This window comes from Poecilia reticulata, chromosome 1, assembly GCF_904066995.2.
Source record: "Poecilia reticulata chromosome 1, P_reticulata-male-v2, whole genome shotgun sequence".
Taxonomy (NCBI): Eukaryota; Metazoa; Chordata; class Actinopteri; order Cyprinodontiformes; family Poeciliidae; genus Poecilia; species Poecilia reticulata.
In genome coordinates this window covers 24287206-24313151 of record NC_088830.1, presented here as the reverse complement: position 1 = coordinate 24313151, position 25946 = coordinate 24287206, and the positions used below count along the sequence as shown (strand labels likewise).

The 25946-nt window shown below is 41.2% G+C and overlaps 1 protein-coding gene across 2 annotated transcripts in view; it reads left to right on the top strand.

Annotated features, from left to right (window-relative positions):
- Window positions 1-25946, top strand: part of tnrc6c2 (trinucleotide repeat containing adaptor 6C2) — a 58224-nt gene that overhangs the window by 22927 nt on the left and 9351 nt on the right. Inside the window, exons 4-19 of one of the 2 annotated variants that reach the window (XM_008414836.2) lie at window positions 2397-2789; window positions 11927-14350; window positions 14748-14951; window positions 15433-15596; window positions 15718-15795; window positions 16014-16071; window positions 16223-16365; window positions 16478-16624; window positions 19011-19163; window positions 19348-19467; window positions 20529-20612; window positions 20999-21278; window positions 21531-21698; window positions 22304-22495; window positions 23571-23720; window positions 24676-24891. In XM_008414836.2, coding sequence (XP_008413058.1) covers window positions 2397-2789; window positions 11927-14350; window positions 14748-14951; window positions 15433-15596; window positions 15718-15795; window positions 16014-16071; window positions 16223-16365; window positions 16478-16624; window positions 19011-19163; window positions 19348-19467; window positions 20529-20612; window positions 20999-21278; window positions 21531-21698; window positions 22304-22495; window positions 23571-23720; window positions 24676-24891 — 4974 coding nt within the window. The remainder of the gene's footprint in view (window positions 1-2396; window positions 2790-11926; window positions 14351-14747; window positions 14952-15432; window positions 15597-15717; window positions 15796-16013; window positions 16072-16222; window positions 16366-16477; window positions 16625-19010; window positions 19164-19347; window positions 19468-20528; window positions 20613-20998; window positions 21279-21530; window positions 21699-22303; window positions 22496-23570; window positions 23721-24675; window positions 24892-25946) is intronic. The other variant, XM_008414846.2, reaches the window with a different exon arrangement.

Genomic DNA, 25946 nt, shown 5'->3' with positions numbered 1-25946 from the left:
GTGGGTTGATATTGAGTTTCATCAGTGTTGTACTGACTTAAATGCTAAACAAAGATTGAAATAGGCCTTATAATCTTTGGTTTAAGTGTCATTGACCTGGGCATGTTGACATACGTTGTGAATTAAACATTGCTTGTATATTATTTAAGTGCATGCATTTATGAATTTAGACGAGCAGTAGATTCATGGAATTGCTTGTGCATTTCTTCACTCACTCCTTTCTAAATGTTTCATCTTTCGCCAACATGCTACCCAAAACTACTTGAGGGCTATTTTCTCCATTTTACAGGAAAGACCCTTTGGTCTTGAACATTGTGTTCTTCCAAACCAGAGTAATTTTTAAAGTGTAACAGGTTGATGATTTTCATAAAATGTACCATTCCAGCATTTAGTAGAGCCACCTTGCTTCAGAAGGAATCCGGATTGAGGTAAAATTAGGCTGTTCTTGGGAAAACATCCAGCTGAGTTTGGAGGAGACATGAAAGAAACTGAAAAAATAATTACAGACAGACTGGGGGAGAGAATTGAAGAGGAACCAAGGATCAAAATATAAAAAATAACAGAAATGGTACAAGAAGGTGGGCAGAGAAGAGCAGCTGGATCCAAAAGAAAAACAAGCGAAATGGTGAGATGCTGATGGAATAACGAGGAGTAAACTGGAGTGACAACAGTGTAGGTCAAACAGGAGTAGGGTGGTGAGCGTTCATCGTGCCGTTGCCTGATTGGCCAAGACAACGTCAGGCGGGCTGAGCTGACTTTAATCAGAAATGTGCGTCACCATCTGCAGCTCTAAGCCAACAGGCGGTCACACTGTTGGAGCGAAGCAAACTCTCCCTCTGCCTCGGGTTGACACTGATCTCACTGGCTTGAAAAACTTAAAGACCCCTGTGAGCGCTTTGCGTGTCTGCCTGGATTTTTCAGTTTATTTCAGGCACGTGAATTTGATCTCTCGAGGAGACATGTATGTAATGTAACTATGAATTTATGCTGCCTATTATTGCTGCTTGTCTGCTGCAGAGGGTGGTCGGCCTGACAGCGCCTCCACTTTCTGCCGTGCTTTTAGACAAGCTCTTGGCAGGCTCTGCAGAATACCTCTGCACTCAATTCATTTTAGCCTCCAGTGTGCTGGTGTTGACCTGTGTGTTCATGTCACTGTGTGCTTCATTACCGGCACTGCAGTGTAGGCCTCTAAAGGTAATGATGCAGACTCTCAACTAAAGGTGGGAGACATGGACTTAGTGTTTTGTGGTTCTTTTATAATAAAGATTATGGTAAAGCTTAAAATAACAGAAAAAATTGTATTGATTCTAAAAATAATCACTTATAACATCCCTACACTTAGCCTTAAACTCTTTTGGATATTTAGGTTTGAACTCTCAGGCAATGCCCAGGCCAGACCTTTTCTTTTTATCACTTTGCTTGGTTGGTTGGTAGCTGTACAGCTCCGTCTGTCACTTTTCTGTCCAGTGTCGTATTAGTTGGCTGGTTGGTCACAGTAATAACAGGGTCAAACTCGAGCCCAATCAATAGCAGGACGCGTCTTGGCTTGTGTGTGTGATGAAGGGCAGTGCAACAAAGGACTTTGAAAGAAGAAGAGGGGAGGTTTCTGCTAGTTACAGATGTTGGCAGAATAAGCTGACCTTTTCAAAGGGTGTCAACCCCTGTTACACATGTTCAACTGCAGGCTGAATGAAGCTCATCTAAAGATCCAGACGAACCCGACAGATTAAGTGAAACAAATCCAATTATAAATTGTGCCTGGCAAAATCATTCATAATGAACGTTTCCAGATTTGGTCCCTTTACAAACACTCATGTCCCTCAATTTAATTTTTAAAAAATGCAAATAAGTGCACAATTGTGAAGTGGAAGTGAAATCATAAATGGTTTTAAACATTGAAAAGTCCTGCTTCAGTTTGCCATGTCATGTCGGGGAAGATGATTTAATCAGTTGAGACCTCACCCTGAGCACACCGTCGCCATGGTGAAACATGTTGGCTGGAAGATCATCTGTTAGACTGCAAAGACTAAACACACAGCCAGAGGTATATTGGAGCGGTTTAAATCGAAACATAAACATGCGAGTTAAAGCTCAGACCTAAATGAATCTGTTGCAGTTGTTGTTTTACAGAGACTTTGTATCCAGCCTGATTGTAGATTGAAATTTTTGCTCCTTTATTAAATAGTTTGATGTATTCACTCTGGGAACGCAATACAAATTCACTCCATACTTTCATATCACAAGGACGCACTTGGGTTTGAAATTTCTTTTGTTGTAAAGTATGAATACATAGAAAAGCTAAATGCAAAACTCTACACAAGATTGTTAACTTCTACTCTGTTGACATCAGTTTGCTGCCTCTGTTACCTGAAATGAATGCTATTGTATCTGTCCAGTGCCAGAGCCTGTCCCCACTAAGCCCAGTCCTGGTTCATCTCACCACCTCCAACCCTCCAGCCCCACGCTGCCCCTCTCCTCCTTCTCAACCTCTTCTTCTGGCAATGGAAAGGGCCCCCCATGTGGTAGCCAGGTGCTGACTCAGACCCCCCCCCTGCAGCAGTGCCACTTGTCCTCTGCCAGTGGCCGCTATCCGCCCAGAGAGGTGCCCCCACGCTTCCGTCAGCAGGAGCACAAGCAGCTACTGAAGAGAGGCCAGCCGCTGCCCGTAGGAGCCTTCGGCGCGCTCACCCTCCCTCCTTCCTCTCCCTCCTCTTCGCCCTCAGCGTCTTTGTCGTCATCCGCTACGACCCAAAACTCTGCCACGTCCGCTACAAGCAAACACAAGCCAGGTTTGTGTCAGTGTAGTCGGTTTATGTTTCCGCTTGTTTTATTTCTTTTGTTCGGTGGTTAATGTGCGTGGGCTTTTTTTTTTTTCCAGAACTGCTTTCAGTTTGATTCGTCACTCTTTTGAATGTTGGGCGTTCATTTTCTAATTCACCTATTTGTGTATATTTGTTTTAACTGTTAAGCATTTTTTCATTACTTGTTCATTTTTTTGGATTCCGTATTCAGTTTTTCTAATTTAGGCTTGGGGGGGGGGGGAAGGTCAACTATTACAGGATAATGACTCCAAACATGCAGTCAGAGCGGCAATGGAATGTTTTCAATCCAAAAATATTCATGTCAGAATGGTCTAGTCAAAGGCTCAAATTTAATTAATCTGATGCAGGGCTTCGCAGCCTCGCCGTCCAATAGGATCTAACTTGAGCTGATTTTCTCAATGTCAAGACTTGCAAAGTTGGTGGAAACATATTTCTCAATGCTTGCAGTTGCAACAAAAAGGGGTTCTGCAGAATTTGTTTTTATTTTGATCTTGCGTTGATCTTACGTATATTTAAAAAATGTGAAGATTTTTATTTGTAAAGAATTTTGAATACCATCCTGTCGTTTCCACTCCACAATTATACACTGCTTTGTGTTAGTCTGTCTCATAAAAATCTAAATAACAAACAATCAGAGAAAAACGTCAAGGAATGAGCACTTTGTGTTAGAAGCGCCTCTGCCGATATGTTAAAATTGTTTCTGTCAAGTTACACCAAGTCATTTGAAAATGTTAGTCATCTAGTGAAAATGAAGAGGTTTAGTTATGCTGTGACCTCCTTAGCCAGTGCTAGACTTTTAATGAGTTCCCTGTTGGCTCATAGGATCAGTTCTGCTGAACTTGCCTCAAGGGGCTCCTTGTGAAGTGTTTGTTTGTATTTGTAAGTAATGTCTTAGTGGTGAGTTACATCAGTGTTAGAGCCCGGCTTCTCTTCTCTTGCACATTAGCACTGCCGTTAACCTTTTTCAGACCAAACATCATTATTTAAAACAACAGTTTTGTTGTCATGAATTTACGAAGAGTTTTCAGTCTCCGTCATTAGCTCACGGTTCCTTTCATCTTCCAACATTAGCCTACTGTCCCGTTGAAGACTTGAATGGGATGATGCACGGCGCTGTGTTTTTACGGTTATTTCTTTAAGTGGGACCTAGTGTGAGCCCATGCTTGCTTCTTAGTTTAGCTTCCCTTTGCTTGCTTGTTTGTTTTTTTTTCTTTTCTTTTTATTTGATCAGCAGAGCTCTGCCACTCTGTGCTGCCTTTGATTACCGGCTGAACATTTGCTGTGAGCACACCGAGCGCGCTCCCTGTAAACAGATCTGCAGCAGCTGCCGCGCACAGTCACCGACTCATGAAAGCAGTGCAGAGCTCTACGTTGCTGCTGTTCTTGTGATGAAGCCAGTTCACCAGCCACTGCCTCAAATGGAAGCCTAAATGCTATTTAATCGGTTGCTGAAGGCTTGTATATTTAAAAATAGTTTTTCGGGAGTGTGTTGGTTATGTATCTGTTGGATCATTTGCTGAAAATGAATTCCGTGGATGTTGATGTATAAAGTATTTCCCGATTGTACTCTGCGACTGAATGGTGTCCTCAGCCGGAACCCAAGATTTTGGTTTGGCTCCAGGCTTTATTCTCAGCAGAGAAGTAAACTGTTTAAGCCTTGCAAGTCAAACAAAGATGTCTCTCCTGTGGGATTAATGCTAGTTAAGATGCCTTGGTCCGATGTATTAACCTATAATGCTTTAGTGCAGCAGTTGTTGTCCTGCTTGGCCTTCACCTTGCTCTCATTTTTCCCAGGGGTCTGCTAGAAAAACAGCCTGTGGCAGAGTTTCCCCCTCCTTCAGACTCGTGGTTTTGTCCTAAGGGCTTCCGAGGCACAGCCCGTTGTTTCTTGTCAGCTAATAGCCCGCAGCCAGCAGCCTTGTTGTTGCACCAACTGTTTGGCTGTAAATTACAGAGAAGACACAGTAGTTAAATTCTCTGTTTTCATACTGTTTTATTTACTCAGGCTTTTGTTTTTTGTTTTTTTCTGATTGCTACCAAGCATTCTTCAGGGTCTAAAAAACATGAAGCCTAATTTGTAAGAATCTAAATCTAAGGCCTTCAAAAAGTCACAAATATGCAGATTTTCTGAATATGTCAGACAGGGTGTGAGAAACAGAGTTTGTGTATTTCCTTAATTTCATTATTCTAGCAACGGAGAGTTTTATGAAGATGAGAGAAAACTTTTTAGTCTAAACATTCACCCTGCTCTTGCAACTTAAGCTGTCTGTTTTTTATTTGAACTCTTCTTGACTATTTAATGTCACATCTTGTAGACATTGGTTATTATTTAAGTGAGTTATTAAACTAACATATTAAGTTATGAGTTGTAATTCACATGGGTGTTGAATTTAAAAGTTCTTAAATTTAATTTCCCAAACCTTTTAGAAACCCTGTGGTTTGAAGTTTCAGAATTATGCTTTAATTTACGACATTCTCAAAGTAAGATTTCACAATTAACACAATCCTTTAATATAACACAATAAAAAGCGTACATGTCCACTGCAACATTGATAATATAAAACACAAGTGAGACAAGTATCCACAAGTTTGTCAGACTAACTGCTTGTCTTTCTCTTACGTCACATTGAACAGTCTGTTGGCAATCAGAACAACTTCCTAGAAAGTTTTTGAGGTTTTGAACCTTTTTAACTGTTTTAAAACTTTGATTCCTATTTGGGACCCGAGGGTTTTTATCATGCAACCAATCATTGTTTAACTTCTGTGCATCTTTCCATCCCTCGAAGGATAAACATGTGATAAGTTAGGTGAGAAGCAGGGCGCACTCTGGTCATCAGTCCATCACAAGGAAACAACCGTGCGGACTCACATACGCACACACACTCGCACATAGATACCATTGACGCAGAAAAGGACATTTAAATAGATGAAATAATCTAAAGCATTCGTTTCTTAAATGTCTTCTAGATGTTTTTCTATTTTTTACTTTATCTGTTCAAAATTCAGATGAGCACATAAAAATTTCAAAGCTTCCAGCTGGTTGTCGAACAGCCTGAAAAAAAAACAACAAATAACTATTTGGGCACCTGCTTTAAATTCAAGGCCATTTAAGACCCTCACATGACCTCTACCCCTCAGAATGCATTCAATTGTCTTGTCAGACAGATAGCCCTCCCCCCTCGTCCCTTTACGTCTCTCTGTCACACCCGCTCCTGCCGTGTCTCCAGCTGACCTGGGAGCATTAAGTGGTCGGATGTGGCTAGCAGCCGTCCAGACGGGCTTCCCACCGGCAGGTGCTGAAATGGGCGTCTGTTAGGAGTGTGGGAAGTGCAGCGGGAACAGCTGGTTGCCCGTCATCCAGACAGAGCGCTCAGCCAGAGGGTCACTTTGTTTAAACACTCAGCCCTTTCATTTGCACTTCCACACCCCCCTCAACCTGTTGACTTAAAACTAAGTGTCTGGGATTTTTTTTCTTTCTTTTTTGAATTTCTCAGTTAAATCTTTGTGCGCTTGCTTTTAATTAAACTATGACTAACTGAACAGTTCAGACAGTTCCAACTTATGTCACATCAGCCTGACGTTGGGGGCGAGCATTTATCGTACCATTTGTCATTTATTGTGAAACTTTTCTTATGATACAAATTTTGATTTATTATGGTTCTCCCGTGTTTTTCCAACAACAGCATCAATAAATATCAATAACATTTTAAATAAATATATATACGAAGCTTATTTCAAATAGAAATGTTTTTCAAGCCCATAATTTATGTGGCGCTATGAATGCTGTGCCATACATTTACCTAAGAAAGAAGTAAAAGTCTTATTATTTTTCTCATTATCACAATAGTACTACAAAACATTGCGATAAAACTCTTAAGTCCACATCGCCCGCTACTCTGATGCCGTCCGCTTGTATCAGCAGCTCTTGGTTGTTTGCCTGTTTTTAAAAGTGATCAAATATTCAGATGACTGCTTGGTCCTAATGAAGCCAGGGAGCTATGGATTGGCCCTTGTGCTCATGCTGTGACACACTCGTACCCGCAAAAGTGCGAGAACCCCCCGGTGGCTTCATTAACGCCAACTCAGTCAGGGAAACCAGAGAAGTCACCGCGATTCCCCTCTTGTAAGTTCCCTCGTCTCTCAACAGAGGTAAACAGACATGAATGATGAGCTTTTTTTTTTCTCGCTCTCTCTCGAGACCATTCCCTCACTGTCCCTTTTTCCTCCCTGTTTCCGGAAAAACAAGTACACGCCGTCCTTGAGTGAGAAGCCAAGAGGGTCTATTAGGGGGACAAAAGACTACTAAATGTCCCCCCCTCTTGCTTCTGGTTCTGGGTTTATGGGATTCCACAGCTGAGCTTGGGCCGGATTTCAGTGTCAAACTAAAGAAATCAGTTTGTTGCTCCTCTTATTCTCTCCCCACTTCCTCCACTCTGAATAAAAGATCCCCTCCCCCCAGGTTCTCCTCTATCTTCCTCCCCGCCCCCCTTGCCCTTACCCGTTCTGTCACCCAGCGTTTCATTTCATTTAAAGGGGAGGGGACGACATTTACTTCTTGGCAGAATGCCCATTTCTGTGATGGCAGCAAGTCTTCATTATATGAAGTTCATCTTTTGTTATTTTTGCCTCAGCTCTGCATGACAGCACACGGCATCGCTGATCTTTGATCATCATTGATTGTTTGTGCATCACTAAAAACACTTCAGATTCATGCACAAGTCAAGCTTCCTCTCATATGTGCACACAAAGGCAGACCTGGTCACTGCGTGAAGCTATAGAGGAACCCTTTGTTTTTCTCTTTTTTTCATCCGTTCATTTAGAGGTCATAATCAGAGACTGCCCTTCTAATTGCAACCTGAATGAGCCTAGAAGCGTATTATTCCACATGACTGCAAACGCTAGATGGGAATAATCGCCTTCAGCTCTTTTTTTTTTTTTTTTTTTTTTCATCCAACTTGCATTTATGCTCTTTTAAATCAGCGATTTGCTAAGAATTAGCCAGACCTTTTTGGAATTTGATGAAGGACTTATGAAAACAGATTTAGCTCAGTCATGCGGCAGATACTCTGATTAACTGTTTACATAAGATACAGAAAGCTAATACCTTCATAGGCTGCTTTGCTTGTGCGCCATGCAGCAGACATACTAACACGCTGTCTGCTCGTGCCCATTTTCTTCATGGATCTGTGCAATGTCTCCGTGCAAAAGCTGGTGCACCTTTCTCCGGGTATTTTTCCATTCTCCCTCTCTCTCTCTCAGACCGACTCCTTTTTTTTTTTTCTCTTTCTACCAGTGTAAGCACCGTCTCCTCATGGTTCTTCTTTGCCTTTTGTTTTGTAAGCTCTTTCTTTGAGATTTATGTTATATCAGATGGGAGGGATTAAAGAACGGCAGCCTGTCACGTAACCTATTTTTGCATCCTTAAGAAAACTGAATGTGCAAATGAGGGAAGAAGAGACGCAGGCTGGGTGTGGGGTTGACTGAACCAAATACAGATTTCCTTTTTGTGGCAGCGCCTGAGCAACTTGGATGCAATCCAGCTCTGATAAAACTGTCTCTTTGCTCGTCTGTAAGCTATAAAAAGCTACCTTAGCTGAAAGCAGAAACATGGCGTGGTATTAAAGACTGCCATGATTCGTGTTTTTTTTAACTAGACGCCTACAAGTCACTGAGATGCTAACGTGTAAAAAATTTAAAGACTAGCTGTTTGGCTTCTGTTTATTGCAACAGGATGGCACGTGCAAATGATTCTCAAATCTTTTTAAGAGGTGGTAGCATCAAATTTTTTTTTATTTAATTGCAATTAGTATGTATTTGTAATAACTTGGTAATAGCTAGTATATTCTCCTTTAAGGAAGCATTATGCCTCCATTTCAAAAAAACAAAAAGTACCTATTTAGTTATGCTAATAAAACATAAAGTAGAGATGTCTTGAGTCCTCGTCCAGTGCTTCAGTATGCTATGTATAGATGCTGTAAAACCACTCTACATTGCATCAGTCTTGCATGGTTTACATCAGTATGTGATTGTGTCCCACTTAATCTATCTTATATACATCCTAGATATTTCACCAGAACTGTTTTCTGCAGGTAAATCCTCCTTAAATGTTGCTTTAATTGGTTAAAAATCCATTCTTTCAAATAGGTGTAGGTTTCTGATTTATTTCTGAAGATGACGTGCATCTTTAAGCTCACGCCGTGGTCTTGCTGACTGTTTTGATCCTGAGCGGTTTGCTTTAGTTCTAAACGAACAAGTTTGCTCTGTTTTTTTTTGTTTTTGTTTTGTTTTTTTATATGATTTGTTGATAATTCAGGTCAAAGCAGTTTTTCTTTAAAGCTCATAACATACAGTGACAAGGAACTGCAGTGTATTTAACTATGAAAGTCACGTTCTTAAATCTTAAAATAATTAGATAAACAAAATATGAGAGTTTCTCAGAAATAGGCCATGGAAAATGTGGCTTCACAACTCACTGGGGTGCAGCTGGGGTAAAGTCCCTGATGACACACCAACAGGTATCAGGGATTGTTTTTTTTTGTTTTTTTTAAGGGACGTCTAGTTGGGACACAAAGGGATTGGTTCTGGAGCTGGATGGAGATTCTTAATATGCATTAGAGCAAATTTGTTTGGATTTTTCATCACTGTTATTTATCAAATATTTACTACTTGTAACTTTTTTTTATATAATTTTCATATCATTATACTTTAAAAAGCAGACACAAATGCTAGAATTTTATTTACTTCATTTGCTTTTGCAATTTGTGTTTGCCTTTTCTGCTCCTTTTTAAGGCTGAGTATTTATTGTGCAGGTTAATGTGCAGAGGTTGCCCCTGTTGTAGGTGTTTGTCATGTAAACAGTCCTTAACTGCTGCTGTAAAAAGCAATCGCTGTTAAGTGCTCATAAAAAAACCATCATTTTAACTGAAGCCTCCCATTTCCATTCAAGCTACAACTACCAACAGCTACAAACTTTTAATGTTATTTAAAGAGAAAAGCATAATCACTTTATATGGTTCCCTTTTTCTGATTTGAACTGTAGATTTTTTGTTAGCAGGTTTACATATCAACAATAATGCCACTAGGGTACAAGAGATGCACAAGGACATGTTTTTATTCTGTGCTACCCTTATGCCTTACATGTAAGTATCTTAACGCAACAAATATTCCACGAGTTCTGTAGCAGTCCACACACCTCAAACAAATCAACATTTTCTCCTCATCTGCGGGAATCATTTTGACCTGTTTCTGTTGTTTTGAAATGACTACAATGGCCCGATTGTCAGATGAAAATTTCTGGTAGAGAAAAAGTAAATGTAATGTGTTTTCTAAATCAGGGAACGATCAAACAATCAGTACAGTTAAGCCGGTGAGGAATATATTTTTTTTTTCCTTGCAGATATTTTTTGTATCTTCATTTGGAATGAGGTGTTTGCTTTACCATTTTCTGAACCATCTTTTGTCACTTTTTATTTGAATTATAACATCTCTTGGCTTGATGTGTTTGAGCCTTGTGCTACTGCTGTATTTCATATGAAATCTGATGAATAAGTGCTGCTCCATTTCTCTGGTTTTTATTCCCGTCTTTGACCTTTTTGCTGGTGATATTTATATATTTTATCCCATTCAGTTGCCTGCGGCTGGCCTAGCGGTCCTGATGTTTGCATACTGGATCGATAGTCTCCCTGCTCTCACCCACTAGCATTAATAAGATCATTGATTAGCTGCCCCCCCAATGATTGATTACCCTTTTACACCATTGACTTAATGTATTATTAGTTAAACCCCCATCCCCATCTGATGGATGCTTTTGTGCTCCATAAATTTGCTTGCTGCTGATTGCAAACCTGCAGTAACCCTGAGGTACCTGCTGTGTAAAAACAAGAAAAAAGGATTAGTTGAATAGATTTTACTCTCTTACTTATATGCGGGCAGTGAAAACAAGTTGGAGTAAGATGCTGTTTTTGGTTTTAATGCCATGTAGTTGGAGGAGGAGCGGAACCGGCGAAGCATAAGGAGTGATGGATGAAAAGCCGCCTTGGTTTCATTCCAGTAAACGAGGAGCGTTCCACTTGGTCTTACCTTCACAGGGCCAGCCAGCAAAGCTCCGATGGAGACTGACGGGCAATACTGCTGGGGGTTAGGAGGAAGGACGGGAGGGGAGGGAAAGAAGAGGGAGGAAAAAATTAGCTCTGAAGGAACATTAAAATAACTGATATGTGCGTACTGCAAAATAATGAGACACAAAAGAAGAATCAGGTTTTAAAAGAGAGGTGAACTGAAGGATTTTATACAAGAGAAATTAAAAGGATGGGTTTTGGAAGAGGAAGACGCCTGCTAAGTGTTTGTATTTGGTCCACTGCACAATTGTGGGGATATATGGATATGCCATAGTTGATATGACATGGAACACGCTTGACTGTACATTCTGATTATGTGATAAATTTTACATAGTGGCAGTGTGACCGTCTCTGCCTGTCAGGGCAGATAGCTTGGATTAATAAACGAAGGAGATCAAAATTGGTTCAGGCAACTAAATATAGGCTGACAGTGAACCTTGCTGTTAAACATGGTGTTCCTCAATTGAATATGATGCATTCTCTTCGCCATATAACAATTCTCCCTCCCTATTTTTCATCCCGTCTGTTAGGGTATAATATATTGAATCCCAGTCATCGTTATTTCTATTTTCAATATTACAATCGCAAATTCCTTTCAGTTCCAAATATTACAAATATTTGATGGGCTACATTACAGGTGCTGTGGATTTGAACCCTAATGTCCGATAATGTAAACGTTTGTTTAGATGGACTGCTATTGTCCTTTAAACTGATAAAAATGTGATGATATTGTAATATTCAGCAAATAATTTTACGCTACACTAGACTAGACACTAGACAACTAGACAGCTTTTCTCATAAGATTTTTTTTTTAACTTTTCAGCATTGATTGATTTTGTGTCAAGACATTCTGTTACATTCTTAATCTCCATTATTATTCCCAATTTATGTATTTATTGGAATTCCTCACCATTATTATTTCATGTCCTTGTACATCTCTTAAGGTGATGTCTCCTTAATGACGTTCTTTTGTCTGTCTTCCCTCAGACATATCCCTACTGAGCAGCTCTGGTGCCCAGTATGAGAAGTCTCATTGGGGCACTTCAATACCTGTTGACGGACCTTCCAGTGCCAACAATTGGGACAAAGTGATTATTGACGGAAGTGATACAGAAGCTTGGCCATCCATTAAGCATAATATCGACTCTGGCCAGCCATCAAACCCAGAATGCTCCTTGGGCTCAGCTACCTCTAACTTAGACACCAGTGCTGTCGCTTCTAGAAGTAGGAGTGGTCTTCTGAGTATGGCCGCAGGTGCCACTGGCCAGCAGGCCCACTATAACTCTCTCAAACCAAACGGTACCATGATGACGGGGCCTGTGTCAACCAGCACGTTAGCAGCTAGTAGAGGCTGGGGTTCAGATGGGAAACAAGATGGCATGAATGGTGGAAGAGTAGCAGCCCCCAGTAACTGGGGATCCCCGAATTTTAACTTGAACCTCAACCCCAATGCCAACCCATCGGCCTGGCCTGTCTTGGGACATGAAGGTGGTGCGGGAGGTGTTAATGGCCCCAGCTCTTCGTCCCTCCCACCAGGCATACATGGAAATGGAAATGTGGGAAACGGGAATGCGGACACTGGTGGGGGGAGTTGGGTCAGCATGATGAGTGGTAATGACAATGATCAGCAGCACCTTTCAACCAACAAAAACTTATCTTTCAATATGGAGCCTGCTAACCTTAACACTGATGGACCAAACTACACTAAACAACAACAAGCTCAGGAGCCTATGAGCCCCATCCACGGTCTTACTGGCTGGGGTGGTCATTCACCCACTGAGTCTTCCCAGCTCAGTGGGGACACAACAGGCAGCTCTGTGTGGGGTGGAGGAGAAAACAAGCCGACAGAGTCTCCAAAAGACTCAGGCTGGGACTCATCTCCCTCTGGAGGCCTTTCTGCCTGGGGCCGCCAAGGCAGTGGCGGTGGAAGTAGTGGCAGTGGTGGCTGGGGAGACTGGGGGAAGTCCTCTGGAGGTGGGGATATATCCAAAGGCTGGGACTCTGTGGATGCTGGTAATTCTGGTCCAGGCCAGGATCAGCAAATGAGTTCATGGGGCAAACAATCAGGAACAGCTCCAGCGAGTGAGGATAGCGGAGACAGCAGTGAAGGGCGATCCCGATGCAGAGACAGGTCCTCCAGCATGGAATTTGCCCCTCTGCTCCCCCGGCAGGACCTAGACCCCCGAGTGCTGAGTAACTCGGGTTGGGGACAGACCCCCATCCGGCAGCACACTGTGTGGGAGATGGAAGAAGCCAATTCTGATGATGGGAAGAGCACTAGCAGCTCAGACACCATGGCATGCTCCAGCTCTAATGGTGGACCCTCATCAACCAATGGAGGTGCTATTAACCCAAACATTGGGCCCAGCCAGAGGCCTGGATCTGGAGGAAAAATGGACAGTGAAGGATCATCCTCCTCTGGTTGGGGCGCTCCTCCACCTCAGCCGATTCAAACTGGATCAGGATGGGGGGACCCCCCACTTTCAGCAACCAAAGCCCCAAATGGCACAGCATGTGGGTGGGGAGACCCTTTACCTACCAGCGGTCCTAAAAATGAGGACAGCTCATCCTGGGGTTCTGATGAGAAATCATCTAGCTGGGATGATGGCATGATAAAAAACAAGCCTAGCAGCTGGGGAGAAGGCCCCAAAAACTCCCATAGCTGGGGCAACAGTAATGGGGGTTCCAGTGGTTCTACCACAGGCGAGTGGGGGGCCCCAGACATGAAGAAAAATAGTTCCTCCAGCAGCATGTGGGAAGGAGAAGGAAGTAATGGAGAAAGCAGTGGATGGAATGAAAGCCCGAGAGGAGGAATCAGAGGAGGTGGGAGCTGGGGGAAACCTACTCCTGCTGTGAGCAACAGCAACTGGGGAGAAACCCCACGTGCCAATGGCCCAGTGCAGGGAGGCTGGGGCTCTGCAAAGCCCCAGGAAAGCAGCAGCAGTGGCAGCAGCACTGGTAGTGGAGGATGTGTCAGCATTGGTTCCTGGGGTGGTCCTGGCTCGGTGAAGCAAAGCAACCCTGGCTGGGGAAACGTTAGCAAGCAGGAGCCGGGCATGGAGCCCACCGGTTGGGAGGAGCCCTCTCCTCCCTCCATCCGCCGGAAGATGGAGATCGATGATGGAACATCAACTTGGGGTGATCCCAACGCCTACAGCAAGACCGTCAACATGTGGGATCGCAACAATCCAAATAACAACCCAGGCAACAGCGTCCCGCCACCCAGCAAGAATGGTGCAGTAGCAATGATCAATAATAACAACAATCACTCTCACCACATGCACCATCATTCTCACCATGGCCAGCCCTCAAGTCACATGCTGCACCAAGGAAACAACAATGGGTCACCAAATAATGCTGCCTCTCATCCGCCTGGGGGACCCCAGAGTAGACCGCCCCTTGCAAATCCAGGTACTGAAAACAGTTTTAAACACCTCAAGCAATGCATTTGATAGTAGTTTGATATTAAAAATGTGGAAAATATTTCTAATAGTGTTTTTAATGGCTAATGCTTAAGACCTAGAAAATTAGCCTTTATTCTCAGTTGAAGTTTATTTTTTCCTTCTTTATCACCCTTTTTCCTGGGCTGGATGGCAATATAAATATAGGTCTTCATAATACCTTGTGGTAGCCCATTTATAAGTTAAAAAGTCAGTTCCAATAAGCCTATGCAATGAATAGAGAAGTAGAACCCTTGTTTTGGTTACCAGAAATAAGATCTTATGTACAGTGATGAGACAAGACGTGAGCCAAGACTTCTCTTTTTAGCTGTGTTTTCTTTTTCTAAATTAATGTACATTTCTTCCAGGTTGGGGAGAGCTTCCCAGTGTCCAGCCCAAGCCGGAGCCTGCGTGGGGAGAGCCAGCAGCTCCAACTTCAGCAGTTGACAATGGTACATCTGCTTGGGGGAAACCCCCAGGTAGTGTTGGAGGATGGGGAGACGGTGGCCATGAGCCACCTGGCCCTTACGTCAGGTCAAATGGACACACAGGTTCTGCACCTTGCAAATCAGGTAACCTGTTTGACAAACATTTTGCTTTTGACTAATGTTATATATTCTAAACTTTGCTGTATATGTAACCTGGCAATTTGCTGGAGATTTAGTCTTCAGGATGACACTCAAAAAGTGTATGCATGTGTTTTTTACTTCAGGGATTTAAAATTGTAGTCAGAAGGTGTTTGTTGATGTTCCTTGAGTGGTGTGTTGCTAAGATTAAAGCAATTCCACGCATCAATAGGTTGTGGTTGTTTTTACTGCTGGGTGAAAGTGTTTGAAATTATTGAAGGGTTGCTGGGAAAAGGTAAAGATGGCAAATGGCAACAGTGGCACCTAGTGGTCCGACTAAGAATAACCTGCTTGACATCTTTTTTTTAACGCGAACGAATCATGTTAATATGAGATTCATGAAAAATGAGAATCTTAAGGGTTTTTATTGTTGCTGTTGCTGTTGTTGTTATTATAGTTCATTTATACATTCAATGCATGTTTTTAGGCCCCAAACCTATGCAAGATAGCTGGGGAAATGGAGAAGAAATGAGCATGTCTACCAGCCAATGGGACACTGAGGATGGGGACGTATGGAACAGTCCCACATCGCAGGACAGCGGCTCCTCATGTAATACCTGGGGCAACGGACCCAAAAAGTGTCCAAGCAAGGTCAGAGAACAGCCTTCACGTCTATGTGAAACACAGAGACACTTCTGTGTTGTGCTTGTTGTTCTACTGATGGAAGCGTGGGTGGAAATGCATTGACGGGTATTTTGCTGGTATTTCACAGGGGAAGATCGGCAGCAAGCAAGATGAGGCTTGGATCATGAACCGTCTGATTAAACAGCTCACTGACATGGGCTTTCCGGTATGAATGCATTGTTTAAAGAAACTAAAGATCCTGCAAATTCTGAGGTAGAAGTAGTTATTTTGATCCCCCCCCCTCAAAAAGAAGTACATGCAGTTGCATCGCTGCATTCCTATGCAGGTTTTTTTTATTTATTATTTGTTTTATTTTGCTTTTGAATTAGTCGGGAAAAACAGGCTTTTGATTAGAAAATACGTCATATTCTTCTCGTATTACAGAGAGACCCTGCTGAGGAGGCTTTGAAGAGCAACAACATGAACCTTGACCAAGCCATGAGTAAGTTTAGAATAATTTTCTTTATTGTGTCAAAATTATACACTTTCTTCGTTTTAGGTAAATTAAAAACTGCTAAATACTGCCAATGATTTATGTTGAGAAACTGATTTTAACCCTTGCTGCCTCCCACCATTCTTCTGTCTCCTTGCAGCTGCTCTCTTGGAGAAGAAGACAGACCTGGACAAGCGGGGCTTGGGGATGTCTGACTACAGCAGTGGCATGAACAAGACCCTAGTGTGTCGGCCCTCCGCTCTCTCCAAAGACCCCTCTGACCGCAACACATTTCTTGACAAGGTGAGAAAACAATTACCTGAGCAGTCTTAACACAGAAGTTATGAGAAAAAGTTTTATTTTGTTGTTGTCGCTTTCTCCTTTCTGATCGGTCGTGGGTTTGTTTGTTCTCCAGGATGGCGTCCTGTCAGATGACGCTCCCCCATCACCATTTTTGCCTTCCCCCAGCCTGAAGCTCCCCCTGGCCAACGGTAGCCTTCCTGGGCAGGGTTTGGGACAGGGCAATCCGGGGCTGGCCATGCAAAACTTGAACAACAGACAGGTACATTAGAAGGAAGCATTTTCTGTTTCACTATACAATGAAGAGCACTGTTTCCAAATAGATAAGAAGAGAAAATAAAACACCTGCATATTACAAGCTGTACTTAATGGCTTTTATGTACTACAATATAATCAGATATCAGTGTTGCATCAGAACAAAAAAGGTTATTTTTATTTTGTGTTGGGTTTAGAATAGTGAAAAACTGCATACTCTTGTGACTAGTTAAAGGTTACCAATAGTTTTCCTGAGCATTTGTATCAATACAAAATTGTCGTTGAATGCAAAAAATGCATATCTTTAGTCTTTATATTTGCATATAAATTATAAATATTAGTTTTCCAAGCTTTTGAGTGTGTTTCATAAACTCTTCATTGACTTTAAATGCATTCACTCAATTCAATGAATAATCTAAAGTAGCGGTTCTCAACGTGGGCGGTACCGCCCCCCAGGGGGCGTTCAGAGGACGGCAGGGGGTGCTGGCGGACATTTTTACAAAAGGGGGGCGCTGGGATGTCTTTGGGGGGCGTTTGGTCGAAGGTAAACTTTACACCTTAAATCCACAACAATACCAGTTTAGACTTTGAGCAACTTGGTAAAAATTTATTGTGTAACATTAAATCATGCTTGGCTGCAGCTGTATCGACGACAGCTCTTCTATTCAGTGTTTGTAGCTTCATGGCGCAGCTCCGCTCCACATCAGTTCAGCGTTACACCTGCTGATGACGCTGCTGTGATTCACTTTGTCTGGTATTTATGTAGGCTACATATGTTTTGGCAGTTCCGTGATCATGTCAAAGCAGCAATTTATATTAAAAAGTGTTTTACTTCCGTTTGAAAGCTGCCCGCTTCCATGGAAGGATAACAGAAAATCGCTCTTAAACATGTAATTACTAAAATCACGATCCCCTCACTTTGTATCCCTCTGAAAAATGAACCCATTTAAATAAAGAAATCCCTCCATGGGTGATACCTTGATAGAGAGCGTTCATTTTATAGCGTTAACACCGGTGCTGTAAGTGGTCCGGTATGAAACAGGGTTGATAGAACAACACAGCACTTTAAAATTTCAATAATCAGAATACCGAAATTGTTTCCGATGTTTTAAAAGGTTTATGTCAGTCTGCCTTTTCCCCATCGATGTTTCCCGACCGCCCTGCACCTTAGGGGCTTAAAAAAAAAAAAAACGACGCACACATTGCACAAAATTCTGAAACAGGAGAAGCCTGACATAAAACGGAACGACAAACTAGATGTGAATTATGGCATAAAAACAGAGAATCCGACGCTGAACAGTGAAAAATCAACACGTGATGTGAAACACATGACGATTAGGAGGCGCAGCAGGTGATGAGTGAAAATTACTGATGGTCAATAAACGATAAATTAAATTTAGCAACAGGACAGAAACTAAAGTGAACATAGCAATAAACCGAGAGGATAAAACTAATCAAATAAAACTAAATGGAAATGAATGAAGAACAAAATGCAAGAATAAACTAAGAAACTAAAGTAAATACGGAGGAATAAACTGGTATGGCAAGACCTTTAGAGCAATAATTAATACAGAGGACTGTATGGCAAGAATAAACAGACACTATTTCCAGATAAAAGGTAAAATAATATTGTTGAAGTGCCATGGGCAGGGGCGCAACTACACATTATTCAGGTGGATGCGAAAACATAAATCGGCGCCCCCCACGAAGGAGCGTAGAAACATACGCTCGCCTCCCCCCCCCCCTCCTCCAGACGCCGATACGTTTAGGGCAAAACTCGCTACATTTACCCTGTTATGTGCGCGAGGTGAAGGAGTGTAAGGGGCACGAAGTGTACGGGAAACATAATCGGTGAGCCGATTCAAAACATCTACAATAATGATAGTAACATTAATAATTGTCAGTGCAAAGTAACCTACAAATTCTTTGGTGGGGGGTGGCGAGGGACCTGGATTAGGGCTAGGGGGGCGCTGGCCCGAAAAAGGTTGAGAAACACTGGTCTAAAGAGTCCTATAAAGACCAGACAGTTTTACTGACCATTTTCTATTTTTTTATTTTTTTTGCTTGTTTGCTCAAAATGATCAGATATGCTCAGATCTCATTACAGTTTACCATCTTTGTTCTTGGATATATTTTAGTTTTCTGTATTTATTTTATTCTTTGATTCAAATATTCTTAAAGGTATGTTGCTCACAACATTGGCAGCACCTTTATTGTCAGTTGTTTTTCTTCCTTCTTCCTTTCAACGCTTTTAAAATTATTGTTATAAATGGATGTGTTGACCGGTTCAGCATTTTCGTCAATTTCTGTTGCTTTTGTTTGTGCTTCATTAAATACTTGTGTAAGTGAAATCTAACCGAATGTCCCTGGGTTGTCATCTGCTGTACTTTCAGATACCCAGTGGAATGTTTGGCGGTAATGGAGCAGCACAAACCCGGGCCATGCAGCAGCAGCAGCAGCAGCAGCCTCCTCAGCCACCAGTGCCACCTCTCAGCTCCTCCCAGCCTAGTCTACGTGCTCAAGTGCCTCAGTTTCTCTCCCCTCAGGTAGACACATGACATTTAACATAATAATTTTATTTTGGGAGAACAGACCGTTACATTCCCAAGATTCTAAAAACTGATGTATTAGTTTGATTCTCCCACTAGATGGAGCTGTTGTGTCTTGCTGTTGCCATTTTTAAAGCTCTTTTTTTCCTCTCGTTCTTCCTCATCCCTCTGCTCCTGTCAGGTCCAAGCACAACTCTTGCAGTTTGCAGCAAAAAACATTGGTCTTAACCCTGCACTTTTAACCTCACCAATAAACCCTCAACAAATGACCCTGTTGTACCAACTTCAGCAACTGCAAATGGTAAGGCTTCTGTTTCATTTCATTCGTTGCATTTAAAGCACAGCTGGTACACGGATGTACAAAAATCTATTTATCGCAATTTATAAGAGTAAAAATACTGTCGAGGTTAAAATGAAACGCCAGTGGTTGATAAAACCACTAATACCATTACCATATTAAAAATACACAGAGAAAAAAAATGCATGCGAGCATAATCAGTGCCCACTTAAAAAAGGAAGCTGAATGTAATGCAATACATATAAAATGTATATTTGGAAAGAACTCATAACAAAGAGCTAGACACAGATAACAGAGCAAGTCATTTCCTGTCTATGATTATATAAAGAATTTTATATATAACAACTGAACAGAGAATGTATGATGGCCTATGCACAGTTGCAATTTATGTTATTGATGAACAAGCTACATATAATAAGCACATCTAATGAGCTACATTTTATATTCTCAAATAATCATTTCAGATATTTTAGTTGAAACAAACCAAGTATAACTCTTCATGTCTATATTTTTACCTATCACAACACACAGGAAACATGTATGTGTTGCAATATTTGTAGTTAAAAGACATTTAACATAGTCGTTGTGATTAATTACAAGTTCTATAATTGATTAATTAATATCTAAAGCCACAGAATATATGTGGTTGAATCAAAGTATTGTCAAGGAAAGAGGAAGAAAATGGTTTTAAGAAAAGCACTAAATTAATCTGATTTAAATATCACGTTTTTACTAAAACAGTGACTAAAAAGTGACAAAGAGAGAAGTTGGAAATGTCTGAATATAGAACTAAATGGCAGAAACTCTTTATTTTGTAATATATTTTCCCCAACATAGTTGCATGCATAAGACATAGGACTTTAATGAAATCAAACTGGTCTCAAATTACATCCCTGTGGGACTCCAGAATATATGACAGCAGCATTAGATTCCATTAACCCTTAACAAAAACAATAAAAAGATGAATTATTGTGTTAAGAACAAAGATTTGATTATTCAGGCATGATTTGAGCCTTCCTTGCATTGTTTTCTTTTCTTTTACTTATTTTTTTCTTTCCATTCAGGCATACCAGCGTTTACAAATCCAGCAGCAGATGATGCAGGCGCAACGCAATGTGTCCGGCCCCATTAGGCAACAGGAGCAGCAAGTGAGTCAACATGTGCATTCTCACAGAAAAACAATATTTCATAACTCATTGTGTTGTGTGACTTTATGGAGGTTGTGTCTCCCATGGCTATGACACAACTTCAAATGTCACATGTTGCTCTAATGGCAAAAAGGAAATATTCTTTGTCTCAACACAATCTATTAAGTACCAACTACTGGAGCTTCTCCACTGCTCGAAGAAACTACTCAGTAGTTTTTAACTATTTTTTATAGTGCGGGTCTTAAATTACCGAAACCATAGTAATGTCTCCCTAAAATTGTTTCCATAGTGACACACCCACCACCCTGACTTTGCATTTCTTTTGTACTCTTTCTGCAGCAAACTCTTGTGTTCTTATGTATCGTTCGATATTGTCTTTTCTCCAGGTTGCACGTACAATCACCAACATGCAGCAGCAGATCCAGCAGCACCAGCGTCAGCTGTACCAGGCGCTGCTGATGAAACAGCAGCAGCTTCCCTCGCATTCCTCCTCGTCCTCTTCATCCACCGGTCTGCACCCCTCTGGTGGCCCTGCTGGAGTTCCTGGCTCTGGAAAATCAACCCTGGACCCTTTCGCAGGCCCACACCAGGCTCCAGGCCTCGCTGACACACTGCACACCAAAGAGCCTCCATCTTCGCCCAATGCCTATAGCACCTACCCTCTTTGTGAGTTCTTATTGAGAACAACGCAGTGTTGAAGTCAGATTTTAATTTTTTTTTACTAATTAAAAAAAAAACTGTTACAATAAAAAATTAAAAGTTCAATGACTAATAAACCTATTAAGAAAAAAAACATGATCAAGCTGTTGTCAACTTGCTTTGAGCTAAAACATAGTTTTATGCACTGATGTTTGTGCAAAGAGTCATGCTGTCATGCATAATAATATAATTTTAAAGTCACTTGTGTTTTCTCTGCAGCTGGACTGAATCCAAACATGAATGTAAATGGCATGGACGTTGGGGGTCTGTCCCTGAAGGAGCCCCCCCAGCCCCAGTCTCGCTTGTCCCAGTGGACACACACCAACTCCATGGACAACCTCACTGGCAACTCTTCAAATTTGGAGAATAACTTTAATAATAAGCATGGTATGTTTCAGAATGATGGGAAAAGCAATTTACTTGCTGCTTTAAATACATGGAAACACCAACACAATATAGGACAGAGTTCTGATATGAAATAAAAGCATAAGATTGTACAAATCTATGAATATTTCTTTTCAAGTCTTGCTTCAGGGACATGATTGGATGTTGCTCTGGACTTTGACTGAGCCTTCTAGAGTCAGTTCAAATTCTAATTAAATGCATTGATGATTTTGCTATAATGTGGCAAAATGTGAAAATTTTTAATGGGTATTGATATTTATGTTTATTTTCTGATTATATTCAGACATGTTTAAATGCTTACATAGTTTGCTGCACAGTCTTCTGCAATTTAGAGCAACAAACTACTGAAAATTTCAATAATCTTAAGGAATTTCCTATTTGAAATCGTTTTGCACTATTATTGCCTCAGTTGTATAACAGTCTTGCAGATTGCAATATGTGTACACTATTGTGCATCTCTCTGATACAAAAGATATGTAGATTAGAAGAAACTTAAATTTTTACTTTTAGATGTGGTCATTTCACTGAGTTTTGTGAATTTAATGAGTCTAAAAACGTGTCTTCGTCTGTACGTACTTTCCTTTCAGGTGCCATATCTGCTGCCTCTACCCTTGGACCCCCAGGGAAGCCCCCCCAGCTGGAGGACTCGTACAGCCCTTACAATCTAATCTCTAACTCAGAGTCACCCAGCAGCCCCCTGGTGCCTCCTGACAACTGGGGCCAAGGCAAGAGCCCCAATGAAAAGATCTCAAATGGGGCCAACATTAACTGGCCTCCAGGTGAGGAGCGCACACACATTTTAAAACTTTGTGATGATGACTTAGATTTTTATTTTTTATTTTTTCAGTTACATTTTTGAGTTGCTTCTGAAACAAAAGCCGATGATCAATTATGTGACTGTTGACGAAAGCAAAACTAATTCATATCCGGATCCTTTAACAACATGCAAATTCAAGTTAGTCCATGACACGGCAAATGTCGCCAGTGGAGCCTGCAGCTGCAGAGTTGAACTGCAAACTGTGTGCAACGTTTGAGGCCCTCAGTCAAAACCACAACTCTTTAGAGGCAGGGGAACACAAAGTGGTGAAGAGGCCCAGGGCCGTACCAGCCTTCAACAGGTTGGACTCCTGTAGCAAAACCTCAGCAACCACCACTGACACGCACACAGGAAAGGAAGCTTGTTTACGTGACTGAACATAATGTTTCTGCAGTCACTCTACGAGCGACAAAAAACAGCCGTTTTTGTTTTGACCTGCTCTGATCGTTGACCCGGTTGCCAGGTGAAAACCTGTAAAATCAGATAAAAACGAAAGATTTCCACTTTACCCAGGCTGTAAATATCAGTGTGAATAAATGCTACTAGCTCTGTAAGAATGCAAAAAAAGAGAATCATCAGGTCAGACCTCACAGGAAATACTCCAGGAACTCCAGGCAAAGAAAAAAAAACTGTTGAACTTTCCACCGATGTTTCTTCAAATTGTTTCTTTAAAAGCTAAACAGTGATGTAACCAGAATTCGGCCTCCTCTGTTAGTGTTTTTTTTTTTTTTTTGCCCTGGTTACCAATACAGTATTTTTTATTTACTTTATAATTATGATTGAAGAAAAATAGATGTGACCAACTGGAAAGATTCTTATTTTGATTTGTTTTTAAGAACTATAAACCTTACAGTTCTTAAAACTATAAGAGCTTTTCAAAAAGTTGAAAAACATGTTTTTCTAGCCTTCAGCAATGAGTAATACATAACAATTATGTTTTATTAATATTGAAAACAGGGTATTTTTGTGAGAAAGCAGTCATGGATTTTAATTTGAAATGATTACAGAGTTGACATCTCTAGATTGTTATTCCTCAGAGTTCTGCCCAGGTGTGCCATGGAAGGGCCTTCAGAATATTGACCCTGAAAATGACCCCAACATGACTCCTGGCAGCGTCCCCAGCGGTCCCACCATCAACACAAACATCCACGATGTCAACCGCTACCTTCTGCGGGACAGGAACGGAGGTACGGAGCGAAGCCTCAGTCATCAGCGACTCTGTCCTTCTGTTACCTCCATTACGCCTCAGACCTCCATATCGTGTGCATCGTGAATGATTTTCTTTTGTTTTAACTTTATTTTTTTTAAATCTTGTTTCTGTTGTCTGTCTTTGCTCACAACACCACGATCTCCACAATAATGTAGCCACTTCCCCAGTTTCTCCACTGGGAAATGGCTCTCTGCCTCCCACCAGCAGCGATTGGCCAATCAGTGACTTATCTAGCTCTTTCAGTCTGTTGTCCAGTGATGGAGAGAGCTCAGGTACTCATCCAGTAGACGTCTAAGCCTTTCCCAAACCCTAACTTGTGTGTTTTTTCTTACTTATACCAGTAAAAAAAAAAAAAAAAGTCAGACAACATCCTTGACGTGATTGTGAACAATCTGTGCTGCAGATCAAAAACCACAAAGCAGGCCTCACCCATCCAATCCCTGTATCAGCACCACACCCTGACCTAGTGTGTTCTGTTGTGTCTGTGTGTAAAAACAATGTGTGGGTTTCTCTCACTTTTTATTTTTTGCTTACTTGTTTTTAAATTTTCTATCTGTGAAACCAAGTGCAAGTTCCCCCTGTGAGATTTCCATCTTTGTTACTGGAGTTTGAGTATGTTTAAGTGAAACAGCACATGCATGTATTTTATTTTGCATGAACAATTTACTTTATAAAAATCAGAGGGTTTTTTTTTTTCAAACTTTTAGAATACAAACACATTTCTACTTTTTAATATCTCCTTAGGAGAGGTTTATTTTGCTTTTTGAGCTCATATTACATTCTTGATATATGTAATATGTATCAAGCATATTACATGTATGCTTGATACATGTAATGTCAAGCATAACATGTACCAGCTAACCTGGCTTGGTTTTCCCTTTATGCTTAACTCTATTCTCCTTTTCTTCCCGTTTTCTTCTGTCCATGTAAAGGCAAACTGACTGAAATGAAGTCTACCTGGTCCCCGGGGCCCATTGCTCAGAGCCAAGCCTCTCTGTCGCATGAGTTGTGGAAGGTTCCTCAGGGCCCGCGCAGCACCACGGCCCCGTCCCGGCCCCCGCCTGGTCTCACCAACACCAAGCCCTCCTCCACCTGGGGCGGCAGCTCGTTGGGACTGGCTCATGGCTGGAGTGCCACTTACTCCTCTGGTGAGCACAAAGTGTCACTTGCACTAAACTCCCATCACATGCGTGCATCGATCAGCATATAAATTATGCTAAACTATGAAGTGTTTGCTAACAGAGGTCTTCCTTTCTTTCTATTCATTTTCTGATGTTTTTCATGCAGTCTACAGCTCTAAATTGTGTTATATTGATACTGGTCAAATATAATAATAATTTCATCTTCACAAACTACTAATGGTTACCATAGTGACATATTGTATTGTTATTATTTGCATAAAACTGTAGTGGTGTTTAGTCTGCTTATATTTGGTAAAAAAAATAAAAAGCCAGAATAATGTCAGAGTAAAGCTATTAGTCTAATTTGTATCTTTTAGTTAACAAATGAACTAAGAGACGACGACTCCATTCAGACTTTCACAATAAGAGCTTTAAATACTTTGCTGTGGATACTTTAAAAGTTAATCAAACAGTTCACTGAATCCTTTCCAGCTACAGTTACTTTCCTTGACAGATAAAATATGATACAGAAGCATTTTGTATGTGTTGGTTGGAGTTATTACATATTACTACTACAATTAGTAAAGGAACTGTGGTAAATTTGCACACAGCAATAATAATGCTGTTAAATCTCGGTGTTTATCTCACTGTTACACGCTTCATAGGTGTGTTTTTTCTTCAACTTCTGAAGAGAAGTCAGCTCAGTTACAGCAGATTTCCTTCAAACTCTTCAGCAGAGATATCAGCATAAATCATGTTCTGTCTGATCTGTTTCACACCCATCCAGCTCATCCTCCACTGAGGATGTGGAGGCTGTGTTCACAGGTGCAGTTCTCACATCACTCGCTTTCAAAATGTCAGCAGAACACACCCTGTTAAACTGACATTTTGGGGTTTACCATCTCTGTATGTGTGTGACCTTGTTGTGACACAAAACATCTAGTGTCATGCAGGAAATAGGATAATCTGCTTTTATTTTTGTTTTTGTGAGAGGAGCTGCGCAGTGAAGTATATGACAGTTTCTTTGACCTTAAGCAGCCTTCAAAAAAATTCTGCTCATATACTTAATGTTAAAAACAATT